The sequence below is a fragment of the Canis lupus genome, chromosome 2 (genome assembly GCF_003254725.2).
Source record: "Canis lupus dingo isolate Sandy chromosome 2, ASM325472v2, whole genome shotgun sequence".
Lineage (NCBI taxonomy): Eukaryota > Metazoa > Chordata > Mammalia > Carnivora > Canidae > Canis > Canis lupus.
Window position 1 is genome coordinate 21,925,478 of NC_064244.1, and position 26,109 is coordinate 21,951,586.

Genomic DNA, 26,109 nt, shown 5'->3' on the forward strand with positions numbered 1-26,109 from the left:
CTGGGTTGAGATGTTAGAGATGAGAAGTGGGTTCTTCCATAAGGGGAACTGACACACAGTTACACACAGAACACTAAGACCTTCACCCACCTTTTTCTACTCATCTCAAGAACTTCAACATCTTCCAGGCAGGAGGCTGGAAGAGTCTCCTCTGTAGTATGTAACCAGGATAAGGGAAAAGATTTAAATTTTTTAAAGAAATAATTAATTAATTTATTCATTCATTCATTTAAAGATTTTATTTATTTTTTCATGAGAGACACAGAGAGAAAGGCAGAGACACAGGCAGAGGGAGAGGTAGACTCTCTGTGGGGAGCCTGATGCGGGACTTGAACCCAGGATCCTGGGATCACGACTTGAGCCAAAGGCAGATGCTCAACCACAGAGCCACCCAAATGCCCCAAGATTTAAAATTCCTGATGTGGGGCTTCCCCAAGGAAACCTCCCAGCCAGATCTCCTTAGATGTGCTCAGCTTCTAACACCTTATAATTCTGCTAAATCTGGTCAAACAGCCAAGATTGCCAGACACTTAAGGAAAATATTAATATGAAACAGAAAAAGTAACTTACTGAAAATAGAAAATGCCAGTGGAGGGAAAAAGTCAAAATAGTATCACTAATATCCTTAGAGATAGGAGGAAACATTATAACCACAAAAAGTAGAACACAGTAAAAAGGAACATTCAAAGGTTCTCGCTTGCAAAAATCAGAAGATCAAAGTTGGTCAAATCTAGCAGAAGGGGAAAAAAGAGAGAGATAAAAGGAACAAGGAGCTAAGAAAATTAGAAGAGATCCAATTCAAAATACTAATAATGCCAGAAAGAGAGAACAAAGAAAACTGAGGGTAAGAGATTATCACTAAATTAATTCAAGATCATGTTTCAAGAACTGAAGGACATGAGTTTGCAGAACGAAAAGCCCAAGTGTGTCCAGAATAAACAGATGAAAAACGGGCTCAAACCAAAGCACATGAGAAGTCTCATTCCCAAAGATGAAGAACCAGGATGGCAGTGGGTCTCTCAGCATTAAGACCAGAAGCTGGGACACAATGAAGCAATGTTATTGAAACGTGGAGGTAAAATCTTATCCAATTACAGAATTTTATACCCAGCCAAACTATCCATGAAGTATAAAGGCAGGAGAGATTTTCAGATATACAGGTCTCAGAAAATATACTGCCCATATGTTCTTTTTCAGTAAGTTAGTGGAAATGTAGTGAACTGTGTTTGAAAAAAAAAAACACAAAAAAACATTCAAAAAAGAGTAGGAAAGACAATGGATTCAGGAAACAGGTGATGGAACACAAGACAGTGAAGGAATTCCTTAGGGTGAAGGTAGAGGGAGATGCCAAGATGATACCATGTGGCAGGACCTAGAAAGCAAGTAGGTCAGACACCAGAGAGAATACCACTAGACTCCTAACATGTCTGAATGTAACTGAGCAATTTCTCCATTGGGGAAGAGCATGGAGAAACCATGCAAATTTTAAAGATGTAATTATGCATAGAAGTAAAAAAAAAAGTTCCATAAGAAAAGGAAAAGTGTTCAAGGCACAGAGTTCAACTGAGTACTCTGTGTGTGCCTAATAACGTAAACACTGGGTAGTTATCTAACTGAATTTCAATATAGCCAATTTTGGAAATGGAACAGGTAAGCTGGGTCCAGGAGCATCTGTGGTATGTGAGTTCAGCTAATTGTGTGTTACAATTCAGTAGGATTTAAGTCTGGTGCATGGAGGTAATTTAAGTCTGGTGCATGGAGGTAAGTATCAAAATAGCTAGAGCCATTGCAAAGTGCCAGACCTAGCTGGTGCACAGGCATTGTTTCAGGCTAAGGCAGGCTAACTGGTGCACAGGCACTGTTTCATTAAGACAGGCTTAAATGGGTTAAGAGCCAGCTGCGGCAGGGTTGATAGATGAGCCTTTTTCATGTCACTCAAGCATGACCTAGGGTTCTGATCTACATTTGAATGATCATTTATTTTACTTTCCTAGGGCAAATTTTCATCTTGGACTGACTGTCTCTGCTACCTCTTGATTCTCTTGCTATGCACTTTCCCCCTCTTTACTTGCTATCAGTTCAAATTTGTTTAGAAAATGCAAATTACATGAAATACTAACCCTGGAAAACAATGAGAAAAAAACCTCAATCTATGATCCCTTTTCCCCACAAGTCTCCTAAAAGTTATCAGAATAAATTTTATACTGTCTATACCCATTTGTTGTGATTCATGAAAATAGTTGAAGACTCACTTGTCTGAGAGAGAGACATGTTGGGTCTTAAAATACATTTTCATTGTATCCTATACAGCCTGGAAAGCAAGCCAAGTTGTCCAGGTATCAGGGGTTTAATTTCTTGGTTTCGGGCCTATCTCAGCAAGGGAGAAATCACCATTCTGGTACCCACCCAGAGAACATGAAGTCTTGTTAACTACTGTTGACTTGCCAGTTACCAAATACTGAGAGAAGGCTGGCTTACAGAGTAGAAATTTAATACTATTGAGAAAGGGACCCTTTACAGGTGCTTAAGGTGGGAGAATAAACAGAGCCATCTCAAAGGCATGCCTGACTTCCTAGTGCTATCTGAAGAGCTATAGCTGCAGAGAGAAGGCTATAATTATTCTGAAAGTAGGAATTACATACATCATATGAAGGAGGTATAATTAGCAAATTCCTAAGTTGACACTTTCATCATGAAAGCTAATAATGTTGTCTAAGTATGCATGAACTACTGGCTAAACTTGACTTCTGAGAATGGTGGATAGAACACAGGTGGAGTAAAGGTGCTCACAGAATACAAACATGATTACCTCCATGCACCAGACTTAAATTACCTCCATGCACCAGACTTAAATCCTACTGAATTGTAACACACAATTAGCTGAACTCACATACCACAGATGCTCCTGGACCCAGCTTACCTGTTCCATTTCCAAAATTGGCTATATTGAAATTCAGTTAGATAACTACCCAGTGTTTACGTTATTAGGCACACACAGGGAGTACTCAGTTGAACTCTGTGCCTTGAACACTTTTCCTTTTCTTATGGAACTTTTTTTTTTACTTCTATGCATAATTACATCTTTAAAATTTGCATGGTTTCTCCATGCTCTTCCCCAATGGAGAAATTGCTCAGTTACATTCAGACATGTTAGGAGTCTAGTGGTATTCTCTCTGGTGTCTGACCTACTTGCTTTCTAGGTCCTGCCACATGGTATCATCTTGGCATCTCCCTCTACCTTCATACAAACATGCCGATTATTCATAGGTAGTAATGGTCTTCTTCAAAGTGGAACATCTTCTCTTTAAAAACCAGTTGTGGTAATTAAGGTGTAAAAAGGGTGCTTTTATTTACCTTACCATCTATCTATGCATGTTACTATATTTCGGGATTTGTCTAAAAGATAGGATGAATATTTTGCTCTATTAGAATACATGGCCCTAGTCTCCTAGAAGTCAACCTTTGAAATTTTCTAAGGGACAACAGTAGGATATGATGTAAACCCCTAGGATTGAACAGCCAGCATGCCCTCTGTAGCTTTTGAAACAAGCTATCAAATAAGTTATTGGACCACTGCTGATGTGTCTTCCAGGTTAACCTCATCTGAATAAATAACTTATGTTTCATATTTTAGGAAAAGATCTTTTTATAGTTAAAAATTTTAACTGCTTCAGGTGCCTGGGTGGCTCAGTTAAACATCTGACTCTTGGTTTTGGCTCAAGTCATGATCTTGAGACACTCTCTCTCTTGCCCTATGCCCCCACCCCCAATAAAGAAATCTTAAAAAAAAATCTAAGTTGCTTCAGTTAGAAAGTGCTAATTCTTACAGTGCTATAATTTTAAGATTAACAAGCCATTTATAATGTCTGAGAGAATTAATTATGTCATAGTATATTTATGATTAAATGTTGCAATCACGGGAACCCTATTGCATAACCTTTCCCATGTCTTACATGGTTTAGCATTTTGCATTTCTTTTTTTTTTTTGCATTTTGCATTTCTAAAAAGTGCATTTGCACATAAGAATTCATTGACTTCACAACTCTATAACACAGATGAATTTTACTCCAAAGTAAGTGCATATGTGTATACACGTATACCACATTCTATTAGGCCAGTATTTCCCTTCTACCAAAACCAAAGACATCACAAGGCAAGAAAACTATGGATTGATACCCTTTATGAATAAAGATGTAAAAATCCTTAACAAAATTCTAGCAACCCAAACTAGCAACATATAGAAAGGATTATACATCATGACCAAATGGGATTTACCCATGAATGAAAGGCTGGTTTAACATATGAAAATCAATAAGTGAAATACATCATATTAATAGAAGTTTAAAAAACCCACGTAATCATCCCCATAGACATGGAAAAAGTGTTCCACAAAATTCAAAACCTGTCATGATAAAAAGTGCAACAAACTAGAAATTGATGGGAGCTTCTCAACCTGATAAAAGCATCTATGAAACCTTACAGCTAATATATACTTCGTAAAAGCACTTTCCCCCTAAGATCAGGAACAAAACAACCATGTTGTATTTAACATTTCTCCACTTGTATTTAACATTGTGTTAGAGGTTCTAGCCAGGGAAATCATGCAAGAAAAAGAAATACAAGGTACCCTTGTTGGTAAGAAAGAAGTAATACTTTCTCTTTGAGTATGATGTGACCTTATATAAAGAAAATGCAAAGGAATCCACTGAAAAAACTATTAGTGCTGATAAATGATTCTAGCAAGGTTTCAGGCTATAGGATCAATGTACAATATATAAAAAAGTTGTGATATTTCTATACACAAGCAAAGAATATTCCAAAAATGAAATTAAGGAAAAAAGTTGTGTATTTCTGTACACAAGCAAAGAATACTCCAAAAATGAAATTAAGGAAACAATTTCATGTATAACAGCACTAAAAAGGCTAGAATACATAGTAACTAATTTTGAAAAGTAGCTTAAGGCCTGTATACTGAAAATGACAAAACATCATTGAAATACATTACAGATGACCTAAATAAATCTATGCGTTATCTTCTATGGATCAATTGATTTCATATTATTAAGATGGCAATGCTCCCCAAACTGAACTCCAGATTCAATGCAATCCCTAACAAAATCTCAGCTGGTTCCCCCCACCCCCAGAAATTAGCAAACTTATCCTAAGATTTATACAGAAAAACAAGAAACCCAGGATAGCCAAAATGATCTTTCAAGGTTGGAGAACTCATACTTCCTGATTTCAAAATTTACTACAAAACAGTAGTAATTGAAATAGTGTAGTATTAGCAAAGGATAGACATATACATTAAAGGAATAAAATTGAAGGTTTAGATATTAATCTTTACATTTACGACCAACTGATTTCCACCAAGGGTGTCATGACAGTTCAGTGAGGGAAAGAATGGTCTTTTCAATAAATGGTATTAGTGCTGCTGGATATCCACAGACAAAAGAATGAAGTTGGACCCCTATCTCACATCATACACACAAACTCAAAATAGATCAGAGCCCTAAATGTAAGAGCTAAAATGAAAAAGCTCTTAAGAGAAAATATAGGAGTGAATCTTTGTGACCCTGGATTAGTCAATGGTTCATTAGAAAAAACACTAAAAGCACAAGTGACAAAAGAAAAATAGATAAGTGGACTACATCCAAAAAAACTTTTTGTGCTGTCAATGATAGCATCCAAGAGGTAAAGAGGCAATCCACAGAACGGGAGAAAGTATTTACAAGTCATATACCTCATAAAGGATTTGCATCTAGAATAGATAATGAACTCTTATGACTTAGTAATGAAAAGGAAATCCAACTTTTTTAAATAGGCAAGGGACTTCAATAGATATTTCTTTTCTTTTATAGATATTTCTTCATAGAAGATCTATAAGTGACCTACATGAAAAGATGCTCAACATTATCAGTCACTAGGAAAATGAAATCAGAATCGCAATGAGGTACCACTCTAACTCCATGAGGATGGCTATAATCAAGAAGACAATTACAAGGGTTAAGAAGGATGTAGAGGAAAGTAGGACCCTCATATGTTTCTGGTAGAAACATAAAGCGGCGCAGTCACTGTGGAAAACAGCTTGGTAGTTCCTCAAACTATCAAACACACAGTTGCCAATGACCCAGTAATCCCACTCCTGGGTAGATGCCCCCAGGGGATTAAAAAAAATGTCCACACAAAAAACTGCATGAATGTTCAGAAGTAATATTAAGTGGGAACCAAAATGTTCACAAAATGATGAATAAACAAGATGCTGACTAGTCACACAATGGTCTATTACTTTGCAATGAAAAAGGAACTGAAGAACTGATACAATGCTACAACATAGATGAACTCTGAACACATGACGCTAAATAAAGTCAACCACAAAAGACCACATATTAAATGGTTCCATTTATATGAAGTCTTGAGAAAAGGCAAATCTTGGAGACAGAGAACTGATTACTGGGAAGAATGAGGAATCAGTGCCAATAGGTCCTGGGTTTCTTATCTGGAGGAAAAAATGTTCCAAAATTATCATGTGGTAATGGCTGCAAACCTGTGAATATTCTATACACAAATGGATGGATTATTTGGTGTCTTAATTCTATTTCAACAAAACCGTTTAAAAAAAAAGCAATGTATGCATACTTTAGAGTTACCTATTTCATACCTTTCTTTGGCTTCCTTGAGTGCAGTTTTAAGCCTCTCCACCTTCTGGTTTTCCTCCCTTAGACAAAGCAGGAGCTGGCTCACAGTTAATTTCTCAAATTCCAAATAATTCCTTGCACCTTCTGTAGATTTGTTCCTACATCAAGAACAGTATAAAGATTAACAGGTTTTCATCAGAAAACACCAATGTCAAAGTGTCTAAGAATGTAACAGGAACCAACATAAAGGAACTTCTTTCCAGAACACTCTCCAAATAATTCTCATTTACAGACCAAACGCAGTTGGCCCTGTGACCACTGGGGCCATACTCCTCTGTGCTTTCCAAGAAAGGAGTGGGGGCTCTCGGGTAGGCTCACTTTGCATGCGCACGCTCACTTTCTCCAAATAGCCAGTGTGCCCATAACATTAGAACCCAGTACCCATGAGAATGGTGGAGCAGAGGTGGCCCTGGTTTCTTGTGCCCGGCCTTCCTACAGAAGAGGAAAGTCACACAAAGTCTACGAGCAGGCGTGCAGCCTGGCGACATGCGGACCACCAGCCTTTCTCTAACTTGATATTCTCAAGTTAGGAGAAGAAAATAGTGTTTGTTTTTGATTTCATGTAATTACAGCAGAGAAATATAGGCACTGTTGATAATGTACAATATTTTCCTTGACTTTGAAATCTGATTACATCAAGAAGCTGTTGGATGATAAACAAAACCAGGACCACCGGTGCAGTAACTACACTTCCCGGGTGACTGCACCGATGCTCATGGCACCTACTCCAGTTCACACCTCTTATAAACAGCCGGGATTAAATCCCAGTTCCAGACTCTGAACTCCATACCCAGAAATCAATCTCTGCCTCCTTAATATATTTTCAAATGAGGTAAGGAAGCTGTTATTAAAACATAACTGTGGCTCAGGGCACCTGGTTGGCTCATTTGGAGGGGCGTGGGACTCTTGATCGTGAGTTCAAGCCCCACGCTAAGTGTAGAGATCACTTAAAAATAAAACCTTAGAGAAAAAAAAAACAAACCTGTGGCTTAAAAGAGGAAGTGGTTTTGGCAGGTTGATATAAATGACGAGGAAGTGGCTTGGAAATTTCAAACAGGGCTTTCTTCCTTCCCACCACTTCCAGGAAAGTCTTTCGATATTAAAAAAGCAATACAGGGGAAAAGCTGAGGAACTGCTAACTAAGCTAGGGAGTAACTTTCATTTATACCAACTGCCCTGTTTGATGATAGAATACTAACACTTATTTTCTCCCTGATGCAAGGGCTTGGGAGCATAAGTGGGGAAAAAAAAACTAGCCCATTTTCATGTTTTATAAGAACATTCGTCAAGTTATAGAAAAAAAGATACTAAAAGCCTTAGAAAAGATTCCTAGAGAAATTCTCTGGTAACTGTCTCTTTCAAATAGACTAATACAACAGTAACCTGCTTACATGGGATGAGTCAATAGCCTGCAATGGGGAGAGGCTCAAATGCCCAGCTCCTTTGCCATCTCTTCCTCCAAGCCCCTCTGCCATTTAAGATGTATGCTACGTAATATCTACTGGGAACAGGTCAACTTGAGACGCCACGGGTAAGACATCTGGCCACTGGGTAAGGCGGTGACTCAGAACACTCGCAGTCCTCACTAGAGATTACTCAGTATCAGTCACCTGGGCTTATCCTTGGGAATGAACAGGGAAGACAAAATGATAACATCCCACTTATCGAGCTGGACAGCCTGGTCCAGGTCAAATTGTGCTGATAAACAAATCAGGAAGCAGGAGTCTTTTGATGAAGGACAAGTTTGTCTTCACTTCTCATCTTATGGCAGATGAAATGCCTCTCAACAGAGTGGTGAGGGTTGTTAGCCCACAAAGGCATCACACATAGTGTTTATTCTCTGCCAGTTTGGGCTGCAACACCAAATCACATTCAAACCGACATTCTTAAAAGGCATAAATTAGTAAGAATCAACTTGTGCAGCCAAGATGTTTGACCTCCCAGTGGCGAGCTGCAAGTGACAAGACTGCCCGAGGGTGTCTCCGACGGCCCTAGCCCTTCTTCACATACGTGTCAACGGAATCAGTTCTCGTGGGACCAGGACTTGTCCTGATTTCTCTCACTGCCACATCTGCTTCTCCTTCCTGTAAAGGCAGAAATGAAAGTGCTTTAACATGATAATGTCTCCAAGACAAATTATGAAAGAGAAAAAGGCAAAAGATCAAGAATTTGATGACCTGCAACCCAAGGAACCTACCAACATTTAAATGCGAGATGTTTAACCAAGGTCAAGGAAATGGAATGGAAATCTACCCTTCTTCCCTCACCCTGCACACCCTGTCAGGATTATAAATATCTAGGCCAAGGTGTGAAGATTGGTGTCTCATCCAGAATAGTCAACCTGACCCCAAACACATGAAAGCTTATCTCCTCCCTCTCCTTGGCAGGTCCCTTCTCTCTCAAGTTAAGGTCATATAGAGCTAGTGACAACTCCACACGCCTTCCCTGTACAGGCCTTTAAAATGCAAAATGTCAGAACTTGCTGAAGCAATGCTGAAAAAGAGGCTGTTTTCTGTGGGCAAAGCTCTCAAAGCACAAAGTTGGCTCCTATCAGAAATGTGAACACATCGTGGGCCACTTAAGGAACAAGAAGTCTAAGACCAGTTAAATGATTTGAAAGACACTTATATTTTAATGAGCTAGCAGGAAAATCTTCCAAAAATGCACAAAGATGGTTCTAGATAATTCTGAATGTGTACATTCTTCCTAAATCTTGGGCAATGTTTTCTAGTTCACAGAAGCCAGGCAAGAAAAGCATGTTTACGCTAAAAATAACTGTCAGTCATCAGATCAGTGAAGCAGCATATTATGCTAACTGTGCACCTCAAAGGAAGAAGCCTCATTTGGAAACTTCTCATCTGTTCTTTGGCCTCCTTGAATTTTGCCAGTTATTTGCAAAAGGTAAAAGCTATTTGATCAAACTTGTGTTTCATCATCTTTGGTTGTCTACAGAAGTGTGCTTTCCATCTGGTATTTCAATTCTCCTGATTTCAACTGCTTTGAAGACACCCAAAGATTTATTAGGGGGCATGGGGAGCCGAGGTATTAAGTGCCCTTTCCCCAGGCTGTTACTCTTTAGTGCAGCAAACGAACTGGAAGGCAAAGGAAGTCATACGCTAATAATTCCAACACACCCAGGAGTTTGGCTTTTTACAAGCTCCCCAGATATTATCTACAAGGTACATGCTTCTTTCTCAGAGGCGCTATCTCTTTTCCTATGTCAGATGTGCAGTTTGACAAAGCTAAAATGCCACAGTGTGTATCACAGAAGGTCTAATCCTTGTTTTTCTCCCTCACTATTCATGTAGCGACCATCACCTAGCTGCCCTGCTCTTCATTTAGCGGGACCACCCACACACCCAGACTCGGTCACAACAGATGCTACTCATGCGCTCAAGAATGGCCCAGCGCACACCACGTCACTGATCTCACTTCAGTTTTGGTTTCACCAAAATGTGTCAGATGCCGTGGGCTCCCAACTCTGCTCCCGGAGGTGCCCGGGCAGCTGCTGTCAGAAGCGGGGGCAAAGCCAAGGTGGACCCTCAATCACAACCCCAGCGGTTCTGCTCACTCTTTTCTCCACTTCTTGTTTTTAATAAACTGAGGTTCCTTGTAAGGCTGGTCTGAAAAAAGGGTTCTATTATTAACAAGTGTCTTAAAGGGCAGCCCCAGTGGTGCAGCGGTTTAGTGCTGCCTGCAGCCCAGGGTGTGATCCTGGAGACATGGGATCGAGTCCCACGTTAGGCTCCCTGCATAGAGCCTGCTTCTCCCTCTGCCTTTGTCTCTAAATCTCTCTCTCTCTCTGTGTCTCTCATGAATAAATAAATAAAATCTTAAATAAAAAATCTTTAAAAAAAACTGTCTAAAAGTCAGTTCACTGCACTTGCTCAGGATTCTGCTCATCTAAGTGCAATGCCAGACACAGCTGAGGACCTGGTCTGAAAAAGTTTATGTTTTCTGTTTTTTTTTTAAGATTTTATTTATTCATGAGAGAGAGAGAGAGAGAGAGAGAGAGAGAGGCAGAGACACAGGCAGAGGGAGAAGCAGGCTCCATGCAGGGAGCCCGATGTGGGACCCGATCCTGGGTCTCCAGGATCACGCCCTGGGCTGAAGGCGGCACCACCCGGGCTGCCCTCTTTTGTTTTTTAGGTCAGACATAAAATGTCTAATTTGCCAGGACCTATGGGAAGGAAAAAGAAACTATCTCTTTTGTCATAAAAGGTAATCAACTGTCTTCCATTTCAGCCATGATAAACCTCACGAGAATTATATTACACTATTTTTTTGGGAGACAGAGGGAGAGAGTGCTTATGTTTGCGCGTGAGCAGGGGTAAGGACAGAGGGGGCGAGAGAATGCCAAGCAGGCTCCACACTCCAAGCAGGATCTCATGACCCTGAGATCAGGACCTGAGCTGAAATCAGGAGTTGGATGGACATTTAACTGACTGAGCCACCCAGGTGCCCCAGGATTATGTGCTACTTAAAAACAAGAGCCAATTTATCTTGGCGATGTTGATGTTGAAACTTCTCCACTTTTTGGCTTCCATGTGTTGAAGAGACATAGAGTGTAATCTAGGTGTCTAGGTGAGGTTCTGTAATTTGCTTAAAACTGAATCAAAGCTGGGACACTCACAGCTATCCTGATTTCCACAAAGGAGTCTTCCGAGGGGCCGCCTGAGTTCAGCTTGAGCTGGAGTTCAGACACAATCCCCAGCAGATCGGCCTTTTCAGCTTGAAGATAGGCCACCTGGGTCTTCAGCTGTTCCACTTCCTGGTCTGCTTCTGCCTTGGGGGCTTTGAGGTCCCCAGCCGGGTCCTGGAAATGACAAAAAGAAAGTGAATCAAACTCACACCTGGCCATCACACTCAAGTGTCCCCACACCCACTGGCAAGGCAACAATGCCTTATGGTAGACAATTCTAGCCTTTTCTTGGAGATCTATATTGATACATCAATTCTAATGGAAAATTTTACATTATTTTATTATAGCCAAACAATAGAAAGTTAAAATAACCTCATGCCAAGAAAGAGAAGCTTCCTCAGCCCACAGAATAATCTGATAGGAAAATGACCAATCGGACTTTGTCAATGGTAGACTGTTAAACTGTAGTCCAAAATGTCAAAAAGGACAAAAAGCTACCAGAATCAACCTCTTGCCTTTTCTTCCTCTCCCACAGATGCAGACCCAACCCTACTCTCCCCATACTTATCATGGACAATCAGAAGCCAAAGGACCAAAATATTTCATTACTTGATACATGAATGGCAAAAGACCATGAAAAGTCCAAAATTCTCTCAGGCATGCAAGCTGGTGGCTATCATACTCTATGATGGTGTTTTTAGGTTGCTAAAAGTAACCCTGGGGAGAATAAGAAAACTGAACATTCAGAGGGTGCTACCAAAGGTAAAAAAATTAACTTTCAGCCTATATAAACATTGGTAAGTATTCATATTTTACTAACACCAGTATGTATTGTGTTCCTCATTACAATTATTGCACATGACAAAGTTGTCAGAGATGGACCCTGTTTACATGAAGTGTTTTCACTCCGGGGTAGAGTAAACAGATTCCAGTCTACACCCTGCTAATCCCTGTGTGTGTTGCCTTGAGAAGATTCACTTAATGTCTTGGGCTTGGTTTTCTTGAGTTAGGAAGATGAGGTGCTACATGGTCTCTGTGGTACCTTCCAGCTGTGACCTACTAGGCAGGCCTCTCTGATTTCCTCCTCAGGAAACTGTCACTGCTTTTCTGGGCATGGTGCCGCCAGAAATATATACTTGAGATTATCAGAGAATGACAACACTTCAGAAAACTCTCTCACACACACACCCATGCCTGTGATAGATTTCCTAAGGAACTGCAAACAGACCCAAAGGCTGGGAGCAAAACCAAGAAAGCACCAGAGAGGACATGCATAAACCAGCTGGTCCATGAACATTTAAAACCTGGAAGGAAAGGTATTAACATGTATCATGGGAGCACCCCTCACACCAGTGAGATCGTGCTCTTCCTTTACTGGGAGTGTTCTCTTGCCAGGAAACCACTATGGGCCTGAGAGAAAAGAACTCTTTGTGAGGCTGAAGAGGTAGGTGTGCAGCAAAAGGTTATCAGCCTCTGCATCCTCTCTAGGTAATGACTCATCTGAAAGAAATGTAAATGTGAAGGGGGTGGGGGAGATCAAAGAAGAGGTGCTTAGCCTGGAAATAGGAAGCAAGTGGGTAAGGGAAAGGCCATGCTTTTTTTAGGAATCTTTGCATTTTCTTACTGGACCCCTTTGAGGACATTTTATGGAATTTTTTTTCTCTTCTTTTTAAAGGGTGAGTGAGCATGTCAGCGAGGGTAGGGAGGAGCAGAGGGAGAGAGAGAGAATCCCAAGCAGGCTCCCTACCCAGTGCAGAGCCTGACGTAGGTCTTGATCTCACGACATTGAGATCACGATCTAAGCCGAAATCAAGAGTTGGATGTCCAACCAACTGAGCCACCCAGGTGGTCCAGAATGGATTTTTAAAACCACCCTGGTATAAGAGTAGGAAACAGAGTTTTAAGCAAGTGTCCAAGGACCAGGGATATAAGATGATCCTAGAATTGCAGACTTGTCAGGTTTTGTTTTTTTGCAATGGTAAGGATCCCTTCACCATTGTTTGGAAATTCTGAATCTACTTGATTGGCCATAAAACAATTCACAAAATAACATTTTAAATCTCTCTTCATTTTACTACTTGAGACTCTTTCCATTCCCTTCTTAAACTAGAAGTCACACGTTTTAATCTCTCTGATCAACCTCAACTCCACTATTTGTTACTGTCTTTTCCACTTTTGAGTGCCGGCCATTGATTTTCATGCAACACAATGGCTCTCCTTCTTGTGTACTTGTATCATGTCTTCATCTTGCTGTCCGGGAAATCCGCCCAGACTAACATGCCATTTTAGAATCCTAGAGGAAACATCCATCTAATGACCGCTGCCTAGCAATTGGTACAATTAAAAGTTAAAAAGTTCTCTCTACAGATGCTTATAATGTATAATTCTGTGAAATGGGAAAGAACCATTAAAACCTCAGCCTTACCCTAAGGATCAGAAGGCAGATCTCCAAAAGAAATTCCCTAATCCCTTCGTTGTGTGGCATAGAACACATGAGAGGCCCTAGTGGCTGGAGGGGAATCCCTGGAGGAACAGCAGCAAGGATGGACAGCAAGAGTGAGACAAGTCAGAGGCTTTGAGAGCTTTAAGTCAGGAAGATGAGAGCCTCGATTTTACAAATCACCTCAACCGGTCCATGAAATAAAAATTAAAGAGACAGGGAGGTAATAGGCAGGCCTGGAAGGCACATTTAAGGGGGAGAAAGCTGATGACCAAGGGTTTTAAAGACCCATAAATATCTCTTTGTCCAAGCACCCATACCTCTGTCCCAAGGACTCACTTCTGAGTCCTGCTTTTGCTTATGGCTTGTTTCACCTGATCTTCTGCATTGAAAGAAGTTGTCTAGAGCTCTAGCTTCTGTTCTCAACTTCTTCTAATACTAGGACTTTTTCAGAAAACCCATAGGCAGACTATTTCAAGCAGACAAACTGCTTCCGGAAGGCTCCTCAATATGACAGGCCCCACCAGGCTGATGACAACTGTCAGTTCACATCCCCAAAGCCAAAAGAGGAAAACAGTGTAAGATATTTTCTTCCAGGGAGCAGAAAATTATTCATACATCCTAGGTCCTATCTTGAAAATATTTAGATACTAAGAGATTTCCCCCAAAGAAGTGACTTAGTGTTCTTTGAAGTGTAAGACAAGTTGAAGCATCAGATGTGATAAATCTAATCAACAATGAGTCATTTCCTATACAAATGTAAGTATATTAAAGCAGAATGTTCACATCATCCCATGAGCAGGGACTGATGAATAAAGCACTGACATAAACCACAATTTCTCTAAACAACTTTTCATTCTTCATGTTATTCTGTATCATCCCTTTTTTGTTATTTCTTCTTATTTTTCTTTGTTTGCATACATTACCCAAGAAATAAGAGATCAACAGGGTTCAAGGTATCTCAAGGAAAATCACTGATGTCTGGGATTCTATCCTTCAGGGGGCTGCTAAGTTCCAGGTTGGGAAGGAACGGCAGATGTGCACCCTAATGAACAATATCCAGTGAGCCTTAGAATATGGGCAGGTGGTTCACATGTGGGTTTTTTTTTTAAATTTTATTTATTTATTCATGAGAGACCAGAGACAGACACAGAGAGGCAGAGACACAGGCAGAGGGAGAAGCAGGCTCCATGCAGGGAGCCCGACATGGGACTCGATCCTGGGCCTCCAGGACCACACCCTGGGCTGAAGGTGGCACCAAACTGCTGAGCCACCTGGGCTGCCCTCACATGTGTTCTGATACATATTTTTTCACTGACATCTTTGACATCCACTCTTGGCTATGGGCACATTTCTCAGATTCTTTGGGTCAATGAAAATGTGACAACCTGATAGCCTCCTATCACAACATGACATATGTCACGCCATTTCTCAAAAACAGACGTAAAATGTAAAGGGAGGAATCTCTATTTTAGGCTTGGGAAAGGATAAGATCAGTAAGTAAAACTTCTGAGTAACAGACTTTTAAAATGTTATTTTATATCAGAGAAACTAGAAACTAACACTTGGATGGTTCTAGGCAGAGGTTTTCCTGCATCATCTATAATGAATACAAAATACTGATTGATGACTACAACCTTCTTTTGACTATAATCAATATGGTCAAAACTGTACAAATTTCCTTCCCCCAACAGAGATTGTACACGACCCTTGATATTGCAACCAGCCTTCTCAGCAAGAACAATTCTTTCAAGACGATGCAAAATACTCATCTAGCCTGAACCATGAAAGGTTTTGATCTAGAAGTCTAGACAAGTGAGATTACACTTTAAATATTAATCAAATCAAATCACAACTGATCAGTCTGCTCACCTTAAGAGACATCTCTGTTTTCCCTTTTAGTTTTTCAAGTTCTTCCTTCAATTTTTCATTCTCATGACTCAAAGCCATGAGGCGTTCTTTGGCTTCTTTGCTCTGTACCTCAAAATAAAGGCGTTCTTCCTTCTGCTTCTCTGTCCAGGCTGAAAGCTCCTCAAATCGCCCTTTCATCGCCTGATTATTTAGTTTCATGGCTTCTGCATGGGGTTCGGAATGAGATTGTCCTACATCAGTATCGATTTGATGAATCCAACCTCCAAGACCACCCTCACACATAGTTCTAAATCTAAAGACGCCATGCTTGGCCTGGACCCCAGGGTTGGCCAGAAAAAGACCAAGGTGGGTGGTTTTTGCTTCCAGATAGGACTAGGGGGTCTAGTGTCATTTCCAGTGCTTCAAAGACTCCAGAAAACAAAATGGGTTTGGATACCTCTACTACAGCACACATGCTAGAGGACTCATTTGAACACTAGTCCTGCCAGAGGCCATGGCCTGAGACAGAGGATGCCTTCTGTGAACTATTTAGGACTAACTCTGTAATAACAGTAGCCTTTCTTCCTGTTTCTTTCTAAATGGACTACATGTCATTATGCCATTTGCCTGAGGTATGCAAGTGCTTTTTATTCTTACCTGTATCTCAAACTGAACAATGGAAACAATTTTAGTCTTACCATAAGCTAAACTCTGCTCTTGCTCCTGCTAGTGAAACAGAGAGGAGGGAATGCAACAACAAGCCTTTTTGCAAAAATATTTCATTCACCAAGGCCCAGGGTGAATGAAGAAACATAGGGGCCAGGTGCTGCTCACCTTTGAGCTGATGGTTCTCAGTTAGGAGCTCCTTCATCTGCTGCAGCAGCTCCTCTGGAGTGAAGGTGTCCAGGTTTGGGTGAGCCAGATTGGGGGGTCCATTTCCTGTGGTTTCATTGGAGCTGTCCCCCTTTGCAGTCAGGCAGCTAAGTGGTTGGTGGGACATGGCAGTAGGACCTATGGAAATGTCACAACCTGAAAATAGAGCCATCTTTTCTCAGCAAGGGGTCTCCCTACAAGTCCCACAGATCCACTGGCAATTGCTCTTCAGTATTCCAAAAGCTGTCTATTTCCTCTCCAGTTGTATTTTGGACATTTTTGGTTCTTCCTTTTTTTCCCCCCCAAAGATTTTATTTATTTATTCATGAGAGACACAGAATGATAGAGGCAGAGACACAGGGCAGAGGGAGAAGCAGGCTCTCTGCAAGGAGGCTGATGTCCCTGGGATCATGATCTGAGCCCAAGGCAGACACTCAACCACTGAGCCACCCAGGTGCCCTGGTTCTTCCTTTTAAACAAAAAAAAGTGTATTTTAGCTTTAGTGTGTCTGTGGGTGTGGTGAGGGGCCACTAGATGGAGGAGGGAGAGAAGACAATGATATCATGAGACTTGGGAATCCAAGAGAGGAATTCAAGAAAGCTTCCATATATTCGTGCATGTGGGTAAAGGATCCTTAAATTGGTTTTCCTATGCAAATCTTTAAAGCTCAGCTCTTTTTATTTTGGCCGAAACTGTTGCAAAATCTCCATATTTTATCTCTTGTATTTTTGGCTAAGTGGAAAGGGAGAACAAACATATTTTGGATGCTTACTATGTGCTGAATCACCGCACCAGAAATGTCAGTTTCTAATCCTCACTAAAACCCAACTGGATAGTTATTTTCTAGGATATGGAGCTGAGTTCACAGAGGCTTTATAGCTCAGCCAAGGTCACTTAACAAGACATGCAACAATATTGGCAATATTGTTAATTAACAAGACCAAAACCCAGCCATGTAATACAATAAAGATGCTACTGAATATTTATGCTTCTGTATTTGATAATTCTGCAAGGCATACTAAAAAGACTAAGGTATCTTGCCCACTTACTGCATGTCCTGAGAATATTTTAAGCATACCACTTCATTTTGTACAGGGGTCAATGTGGATATAAATAAGATAGACAAGTGTATCCCAAATCCACTTAGTATGTGCTTCCACCTGGGCATACACAGGAATCTGATAACTGGTGACATGCTACAGGCAAATATTTTCTTTTTCTTTTCTGTGCTTCATGAAGATGATGATAAGCCTTGTCATGAAAGATGGAGAGAGATAAGTGCACTCTGATACATCACTGTATCATTAACATCTAAGAGTCATTCTTGCTGGCCATATATTAAGATGCAACCAAACACACAGGGTGTGGTGCTTCCTCCCCCCACCCCCCCAACTGGAAGCAACGCCTAAGGGTTCTCTGGAGGTCCCTGGACTCAAGAGCCTGGTGACTTGTTTTTGTTTTGTTCATTTTTTAAAAAGATTTTATTTGAGAGAGAGAGAGACAGAGCACGCACACACACAAGCTGGGGGAGGGGCAAAGAGGGAGAGACAGAAGCAGGCTGAGCAGGGAGCCCGATGGTGACCTGCTTTTGGTCTGAAGGAGCCTGCAGGCCATGAGAGACAGTACTACCATGGCTCTTCTCCCCAGAGCAGCCATCTGAAGAATGGCAGCCCCATGAAATGCTTTAATGAGGGTGGCAATCTTAGGAAGTGAAAAACACTGATGAGGCATATTATTCAACTATGAGCCTTAGAAGGTATCTGTTTCAGGTATTCTAATGCATTTAGAAAAGAGATTATGCTGAAGTGTGCTCTTAGCATTCAGTGGCTAGAAGAGACTGCTCCCCCCCCCCCCAATAATTTGTATAAAATAATTTAGACAAAAGTAATTTGGAGAAAGCCAGTTTCTGGCTTTCCATAAAATTCATTTTTGCACAGTATGATGTTAGAGCTAATATTCACAAACGTGGGTTTTTACTAAATAACAGGAATACTAAAGAGACCTACCCTGGCAGTGTGCCCCAACATTTATAGCAGCAGTGTCCACAACCGCCAAAATATGGAAAGAGCCCAGATGTCCACTGAAAGATGAATGCATGAAGAAGAGGTGGTATATATGTATATACAATGGAATACCACTTAGCCATAAAAAGAATGAAATCTTGCCATTTGCAACAATGTGGATGGAACTAGAGGGTATTATGTTAAGCGAGATCAGTCAGAAGAAGACAAATATATGATTTCACTCCTATGTGGAATTTAAGAAACAAAACAGATAAACATAGGGGGAAGGAAGGAAAAATAAGATAAAAACAGGGAGGGACACAAACCATAAGAGACCATTAGAGACTCTTAACTCTAGGGAACAAGCTGAGGGTTGCTAAAGGGGAGGTGGGTAGGAGAATGGGGTCAATGGGTGATGGGCTTCTTAATGAAGGGCACTTGATGGAATGAGCACTGGGTGTTTTTTTTCTTTTTTAAAATACTTTATTATTTGAGATAGAGGGAGCACAAGTGGAGGGGGAGTGGAAGAAGGAGAGGAAGAAGCAGGCTCCCTGCTCAGCGCTGGGGCCTGATCCCAGGACGCTGAGATCATGACCTGAGCTGAAGGCAGACACTTAACCCACTGAGCCACCAGGAGCCCCAGCACTGGGTGTTCTAGGCAGCTGATGAGTCACTAAATTCAACCTCCGACACAAATAATACACTACATGTTAACTAAATTGAGTTTAAACAAAAAAAAATTTTTTTTAAATCCTTACAATGTGGATCATTTACTTGTCAACATTCAATTTGCTTAGGTATTCAATGATTATAACACACGTTACAAAAGTAAATGGAAACATTCAATAGATGTTTTTTAAAAGAAGTTCCTAAGCAGTTCTCTACCAGTGTGTTTAGTTTCATTTTATTATATACACATTTCTCCTTAATGGTTTTTCCAAGAGAGAGGAAAAGGGAGAGATGGAGAGAAGAGAAAAGGGCAGGAGAGGGGAGAAAAGAAAGATTTTCTCTTGAAAATTATCCAGGTATTGTTCTTCGACTTTCCTTTGTACCTCCTTTAGACACAACCACAATAAAGTTAAAAATTGGTTCTACCAGTTATATCAGTGCTCCTACCTTTATCAGGTTGCCCAGATATTAGGAGGACAGAAGGGGCAAAAAAGCAGGGTTATGCTAAGGGGGACAGTAGAAAAAACAGAGTGCCTCAACTAAATGTGTGACCTCTTATGGTAATTTAGTGACTTGTCTAACAAATGATGATTCTTACATTTGCTTTCAGCTCAAAAAGCAAATGAAAAGTATTCTTGAGTTTCTAGGAAGGCCCAACCCTACCATCCAACACATACACCCCAGCACCATTATGGTCATGCCACCCTCTCTCACTAATACATATGCCTGTACTAATCATTGCCAACACTTTATTTTCCAGCACTGTGAGGAAAAATTATTTGGTAATTGAAATGTCAGAGTAATAAGAAGTTAACATATATGCCAAACATAAGCATGTAAATACTTACTACCAAATTTTTACCAAAAGCAATACATTTGATTTTTGGTGGCTCAAAAAGCATCCGATGATTTTAGGTATTTTGGGGGCATCATTATGAGTTACGAATACACTGCCTATGTGAAATATCTATTGGTAGAACACCCATCAGAGAAAGCTGTATTTTCTAAATCTTTAAACATCATTTTAAGCTATTTTCAATTGAACACAGAGATGTGTTATAAATTCTTTTTTTTTTAAATTTATTTATGATAGTCACACAGAGAGAGAGAGAGGCAGAGACACAGGCAGAGGGAGAAGCAGGCTCCATGCACCAGGAGCCCGACGTGGGATTCGATCCCGGGTCTCCAGGATCGCGCCCTGGGCCAAAGGCAGGCGCCAAACCGCTGCGCCACCCAGGGATCCCTGCATTATAAAATTCTTGCACACATCTTCAAAGGTTATAGAAATTGAAACTAAGTCATTTATTCCAAGGTTCTATCTGGTAACAGAATTTCTTTTTTCTTTTTTTAGTAACAGAATTTCTCATAAAAATCCAACTAATCTGGATCTGAAATGTGTCAGTGTTTTCTTTGTTCTTTTTTTTTTTTTTTTAATGTAAACTCTATTATGTCCAACATGGGGCTTGAATTTACCACCCCGAGATCAAGAGTCGCAAACTCTACCAACTGAGCCAGCCAGGCACTCCTGAAATGTGTCATTCCTAAGCTAAGGTGGTATTTAACTACAGAAGGGTGAATTAATTTAGCACAGGATTTGCCAAGATTTCACCAGTAAGGAAGAAGGCAAACCACCTGGAATGTGGAAGAGCAAAAGCAAAACCTCTTGGATTTTATTCTCAGATCTGTTTGAATTCTTAAATGTCAGTTTTACTTTCGCAAGTCAAGTAATTATATCAATGACCTGACTTTGTGGATGTGAGCATGAGCTTAAATCTTATTTCTGTGGTGGCCTTACAAATGATCCACTCCAACTTATTCGATGCAAAAATGTCTTATCTGGTCTCCACGGAAGATGGTCATATAGACCAGGCATGAAAGGCTTCAATGACAGAAGATATGAGCAATGACTAGCAGGCAACAGCCCGTTCGATTGGAGGACCACTACCATTGTCAGAAAGTCATTTTGTATCGAACAAAAATCTGCCTTATGCGGACTTCTACTCCCTGGACATTGGACCAACCAGCATAATACAAAGTAAGTCCAGGCCCTTACCTTGCTATGGCTGACGTTCCAAATTTGCTTAATAAGCATTCACAGGCTTAATCCGCACATGGATAAATTAATTTTAAACAGTGCAAACCTATTTCTTGATCAGAAACAATAAGTGGCTATTGGCAAATTCTGGTTTGGGATCATGAGAGGGCTGAGTAAGAACCCAAGATTGCATCAACTAAAATTATTATCATCCTGGAAAAAGAACTCAAAGTATGTATCCTATTAAGAGGAAAAGAACTCAAAGTATATATCCTTTTAAGAGGGTAAAAGAAGCTTCTACGCCAGAAATGGTATTCTGATTTGGTAATTCGCTAACATACAGAAAATGGAAATCGATTTAACCTTATCACATAATGCAGGAGCCTGGGAGTGTCTTGATGCTCCATTCGAGTCTGAGGGGTGACCGAGTGCTGGCACTTGCACCTCCCTCCCATCCCTGCCAGCTCAGGTCAGGCCCTTCTTGTCTTGTCTCAATTACAGCAATGCTGCACTCCGCAGAGTACAGGATTTTTGTCTCTTTTGTCCACCACTGTGTCCCCAGTACCTAGAATACTTGCTGAATAGCCTCCTACGTGGTCTGACTCACCTCTTTACACTGCAGTCCCACTACCACCACGGTTTCTTTCCCAGCAGGAAGTCACTCTCCTGCTTAAAACCCTTCCCATACAGGACAGAGTTCCAGCTCCCAAATGAGAAAAACATGGCCTTTCAGAGTCTGGCCCCCACTTACCCACTGGTATCATCTCCCATCACCATGCCACTCACACGCAAGGCATATGAAAGAGTTCACAGTTCCCTGATTTTTTCTGCTTCTCTGCCCTTGTCTCTGTTTTGTTCTCCCCTCTGCACAAAATGCCTGGCCACAGTTTTGCTCTGGCAAATACTCACCAGACAGTTTCACGTCCGGCTGAAATGCATGTCCTGTGTTAAAGTTCTTTCCTCTAAGTACCCAGTAGCACTTGGCTCTTTCTGCAAAGTCCTATAATCCTCCCATTCCAGTCTATCTTGCATCAAACTTCAGCAAAGGTCTCTATTTTATTTTTCCTTGTGAGCGGCACATAGCAGGCTCTCAGTAAATGTTCGTTGAAATGAAATGAAAATACAGCGTAACGAGGTATTTTAAGGTCTAGCAATTGTAAAACACTTTCTGCTCTGTAGGTGACAAAGCCAGCGGTGCTAGTAGTATTTTTTTCTACAGCTCTACGGCACTCCTCTCCAGAATCTCGAACTCAACTTTCAGAACTTGTTTTGAAAATTAATACTGTTTCTTTTGTCATCCCTAAAAGATCTGGGTGTCATTTTGTAACACGCATTCTAGCATTCCATCCTCATATACATGTCAAACCTTCCAAATATTTTTCTCTGGATGAAACAGACTTCACTTTTTAAAAAACAGAGTTTAATTCCTTCCTTTTCATTTGGATTTACTAATCCCATTGATTCCAAAGAACATATCAAATAACCCAAGTGTCTATAAAATTTGGAAGGGCACCTGGGTGGCTCAGTGGTTAAGCCCTCTGCCTTTGGTTCAGATCATGATCCTGGGATTCTGGGATAGAGTTCCAAATGAGGCTCCCCACAGGGAGCCCGCTCCTTCCTCCACCTGTGTCTCTCATGACTGAATAAATAAAATCTTTAAAAAAATTTCGGAAAAAGCAGGGCTAGGAGAAGAAAATACCCACGCATCCTTACTTAAGGGAGAAGGTTCTGTAGTACAATGGCCAATTCCTTTCAAGAATAAAGCCTGTTTTTGTTTTTTGGAGGATTTAGTTGGATTCCATAGCATAATATGCAACTTGAGATCAGTTACAAAAAAAAAAAAAGAGGCTATTTTTATAATGTTGTGTACCATGTACAAAGAACCACTAGAATTGGCCCAGTTCTGAAAAACAGATCAGTCACTTGGAAGATTCCAGTCACTGTCCTCTCTCTCCGGGCCACATTTAAACTTCACTTACCTTCTCCATTCCAGGACAGCTCCTGGCCTCAGCCTCTGCTCCAGGATCTTTCCAGCCCAGTACAAACTGGGCAGGCATATCCTGGGAGGTAGCCAGGGCTGCCTAGCTCTTCTCTCCTTCAGCAAAGAGCAGGGGGAGGAGCTGGCTCCTGAGTTAGTAGGGATGCCCTGCTCAACCAGATCTGAGGCTCTGAAGTCCCACCTAACACCACCTTCACTGGCCAACGGTTCTGTTTTCCAGTTCATCCTTCCACAGCTCTGGGGCATACATTTCCATACAACAGTTTTCCTGGAGGAGGAGGAGGGGGTGGAGGAGGAGGAGGCCAGACCAGAATCTGGGTTTCGTTTTCTCCCAGCGATGTTTACTCCGCCTCCAGCTCACACCTTTCCGACAGTATAAACAATTCCTTTGGGGTTCTCAGCCTCCTTGAGTGTTCACCGTGTATGTACGTACATGCCCAGAGACAGACATGGAGCTGGTGGTTGTTTCTCAAAGGTGTCCCTTTAACCACTCCCCACACAGAGAGGAACTGGCTGTACAATCATTCCCAAGCTGCGGGAGGATGTCACCCTTAAACCACCTCCGTGCCCTACAGAGGAAGTCACCTGCGGTCAGCCGGGCCGGTAAAAGAGGGGAGGGGGGCGCTTGGGGAGGGCCGCCCCCCCTGCCCTTTCCCACCAGGTCAGGATCCCCCCCACCCCGCCCCACCCCCGGGCCTGGAAACCCTCCCCCGGGCGGCGGCAGCAACGGGGGGTCTAGAGGACGCCCCATCCCCATCCCCCGCCACCCACACCCCGACAGACTCGGGGTCGCAGGGAAAAGGGGGGTGGGGCCGCGGGAACCGCTTCCAAGGACGCAAGGGAGCTGCCGCGCCCCTGCCCGCCCCCGGCCCCGCTCACCCCTGCCCGCGCTCCGGCCTCGCTCGGGGTCACTGCTTCCTCGCCATGGTGCCCGCGGGGGGAGGGCTCCGGACCCGGATGCAGACGCCGACCTGGGCACCGGCGGGGGGCGGCGGCAGCGCGCTCGGGGAGCCTCGGGCGGACTCGCGGCCTCGCGACCCCGCCCAGCGCCGCTCAGCTGACCGCCGCGCCCGCCTCCCCGCCCCGCCGGGAATTTCCCGGGCCCCGCCCCGAGGCCCCGCCCACCCGCAGCCCCGCCCGAGGCCCCGCCCACCCGCAGCCCCGCCCGGGCCCCGCCCACCCGCAGCCCCGTCCCCGAGGCCCCGCCCACCCGCAGCCCCGCCCAGGCCCCGCCCACCCACAGCCCCGTCCCCGAGGCCCCGCCCACCCGCAGGCCCCGCCCCCTCCTCCCGGGCGCGGTGTCCCACCCGGCGTCTCTATCTAGGAGAGGTCCCGACCCGGGAAAGCACGGCTACGCGGGCCTGTGAACGGCCGTAACCCGTCGTGATCATTTAAATAAATTATCAATTAAAGGCTATTGCGGAGTCGGTCTCCTCCGCTGGGGTCCCTCTAGGAGGCCGGAGCCGCAGGGGTCGCTGCGCCCCACGGCAAGAGGAGGCCGTCCGAGGCATGCTTTGCGCGAACCCTCCACCTCTGTTATAAGCCTTGCATCTAGATGGAGTAAACTGAGCCTGCATGGCTTTCCATCCGACTTTGCCCTTAAAATAGACCTTTCAGGGCAGCCTGGGTGGCTCAGCGGTTTAGCGCCTGCCTTCAGCCCGGGGTGTGAGCCTGGAGACCTGGGATCGAGCCCCACATAGGGCTCCTTGCTTGGAGCCTGCTTCTCCCTCTGCCTGTGTCTCTGCCTCTCTCTCTCTCTGTCTCTCATGAATTAAAAAAAAAAAAAAGACCTTTCATTAAAAACACAAAGCCTGCAGGATTTTTGTCCCAGGCGACAGGCCAACTGTTGACGCCGGCATGGTTGGGGTGCCCCTGGCAGGTGGGATTACTGGGGTGACCTGGATTGTTTAGGCAAGCAGAAGTATTGATCTACTGTACCGGAGGAGGGAAGATGCCTCCGGATTAGGATGAAAAGGGAGGAAACCAGACGAGGAAGGAAAAAGAACCACAATAATTTGCATCCTAGGCACAGCGAGGAGGGTTGAGCAAGGACGCAGACCCAGGACACCGAAGGCAAGTGATAGTGAGGTCAAGGTCTGGGCAGGGTCTCCTCCCGGGCGGTGCAAGACGAGAAAACAGAAATGGGAGAAGGGGAGGAGGAGAGGGTCTGAGAATAGGTTTGTGCCAAAGATCAAAAAGAAGTTCAAACACCAGACTTATACCCTAACTCTAACCGTCAACCGTGACCCCAGCAGAAACCTGGGGTTTTATTCTCTGGAGCCTCTGAACTGCAAAATACCAGGCACATGCCCTAACCCTAACCCCTAACCAAGGGGGGGGGGGGGGGAAGGACTTCATATGGGGAAAGAACTTGATTTAGTAATGAAGATGCTGACTCTGCTCCGTGGTCATACGCAGCACGTGGCTGTGCGTCCAAACTGCCCAATGGTTGGAAGGCAAGGCAAAAAGCCGAATCCAAATGGGAAAAGGCCGATGCGCCCTCTTCTGGGATTTCGGAAGGATTCAGTTTCACTTTCAATACCGACTGCTTTGGTCGGGCTCCCCCTGCCCGGTCTTTTATACCACCTGTGAGTGAATAAACTCTAGAATTGGGCAGAAGGGTAGCGAGGCAGCACCTGATCCCACACTCAGTTCCCCGGGGTCTGGCAGGGGTCTCTGGGGTGAATCCCACTCCCGCTGGGTTTCCTTCTACTATTTTAAACCATATTAAGGTAAGATAAAATGAGTATAAGAGGATTTGGGGGCGGGGAGGTGCAGGAGGAAGGTCGTTTACAGGCTGCCCTCAGCTGAGGAGTACTGAGGTTGGAGTTGGGTTTCTGGTGAAGGGAGTTAGGGAGGGGGGCCCTGAGGCATCGCGCACCCCTGCCACTTCTTAGCT

At 42.9% G+C, this 26,109-nt stretch overlaps 1 protein-coding gene across 4 annotated transcripts in view; it reads right to left on the reverse strand.

Moving 5' to 3' along the window:
• Window positions 1-24,264, reverse strand: part of OPTN (optineurin) — a 41,706-nt gene extending 17,442 nt beyond the window's left edge. For 2 of the 4 annotated variants that reach the window (XM_025445152.3, XM_025445150.3), the window contains exons 1-6: window positions 24,090-24,264; window positions 16,466-16,642; window positions 15,653-15,855; window positions 11,332-11,514; window positions 8,709-8,782; window positions 6,662-6,796 (exon numbers count right to left, since the gene is read on the reverse strand). In XM_025445152.3, the coding sequence (XP_025300937.3) occupies window positions 6,662-6,796; window positions 8,709-8,782; window positions 11,332-11,514; window positions 15,653-15,855; window positions 16,466-16,631 (761 nt within the window). In that variant the 5' untranslated portion in view covers window positions 16,632-16,642; window positions 24,090-24,264. Of the gene's footprint in view, window positions 1-6,661; window positions 6,797-8,708; window positions 8,783-11,331; window positions 11,515-15,652; window positions 15,856-16,465; window positions 16,661-23,190; window positions 23,439-24,089 lie in introns of those variants that run through there. The other 2 variants (XM_025445151.3, XM_049100792.1) reach the window with 2 other exon arrangements.
• Between the last annotated feature and the right edge of the window lie 1,845 nt (window positions 24,265-26,109).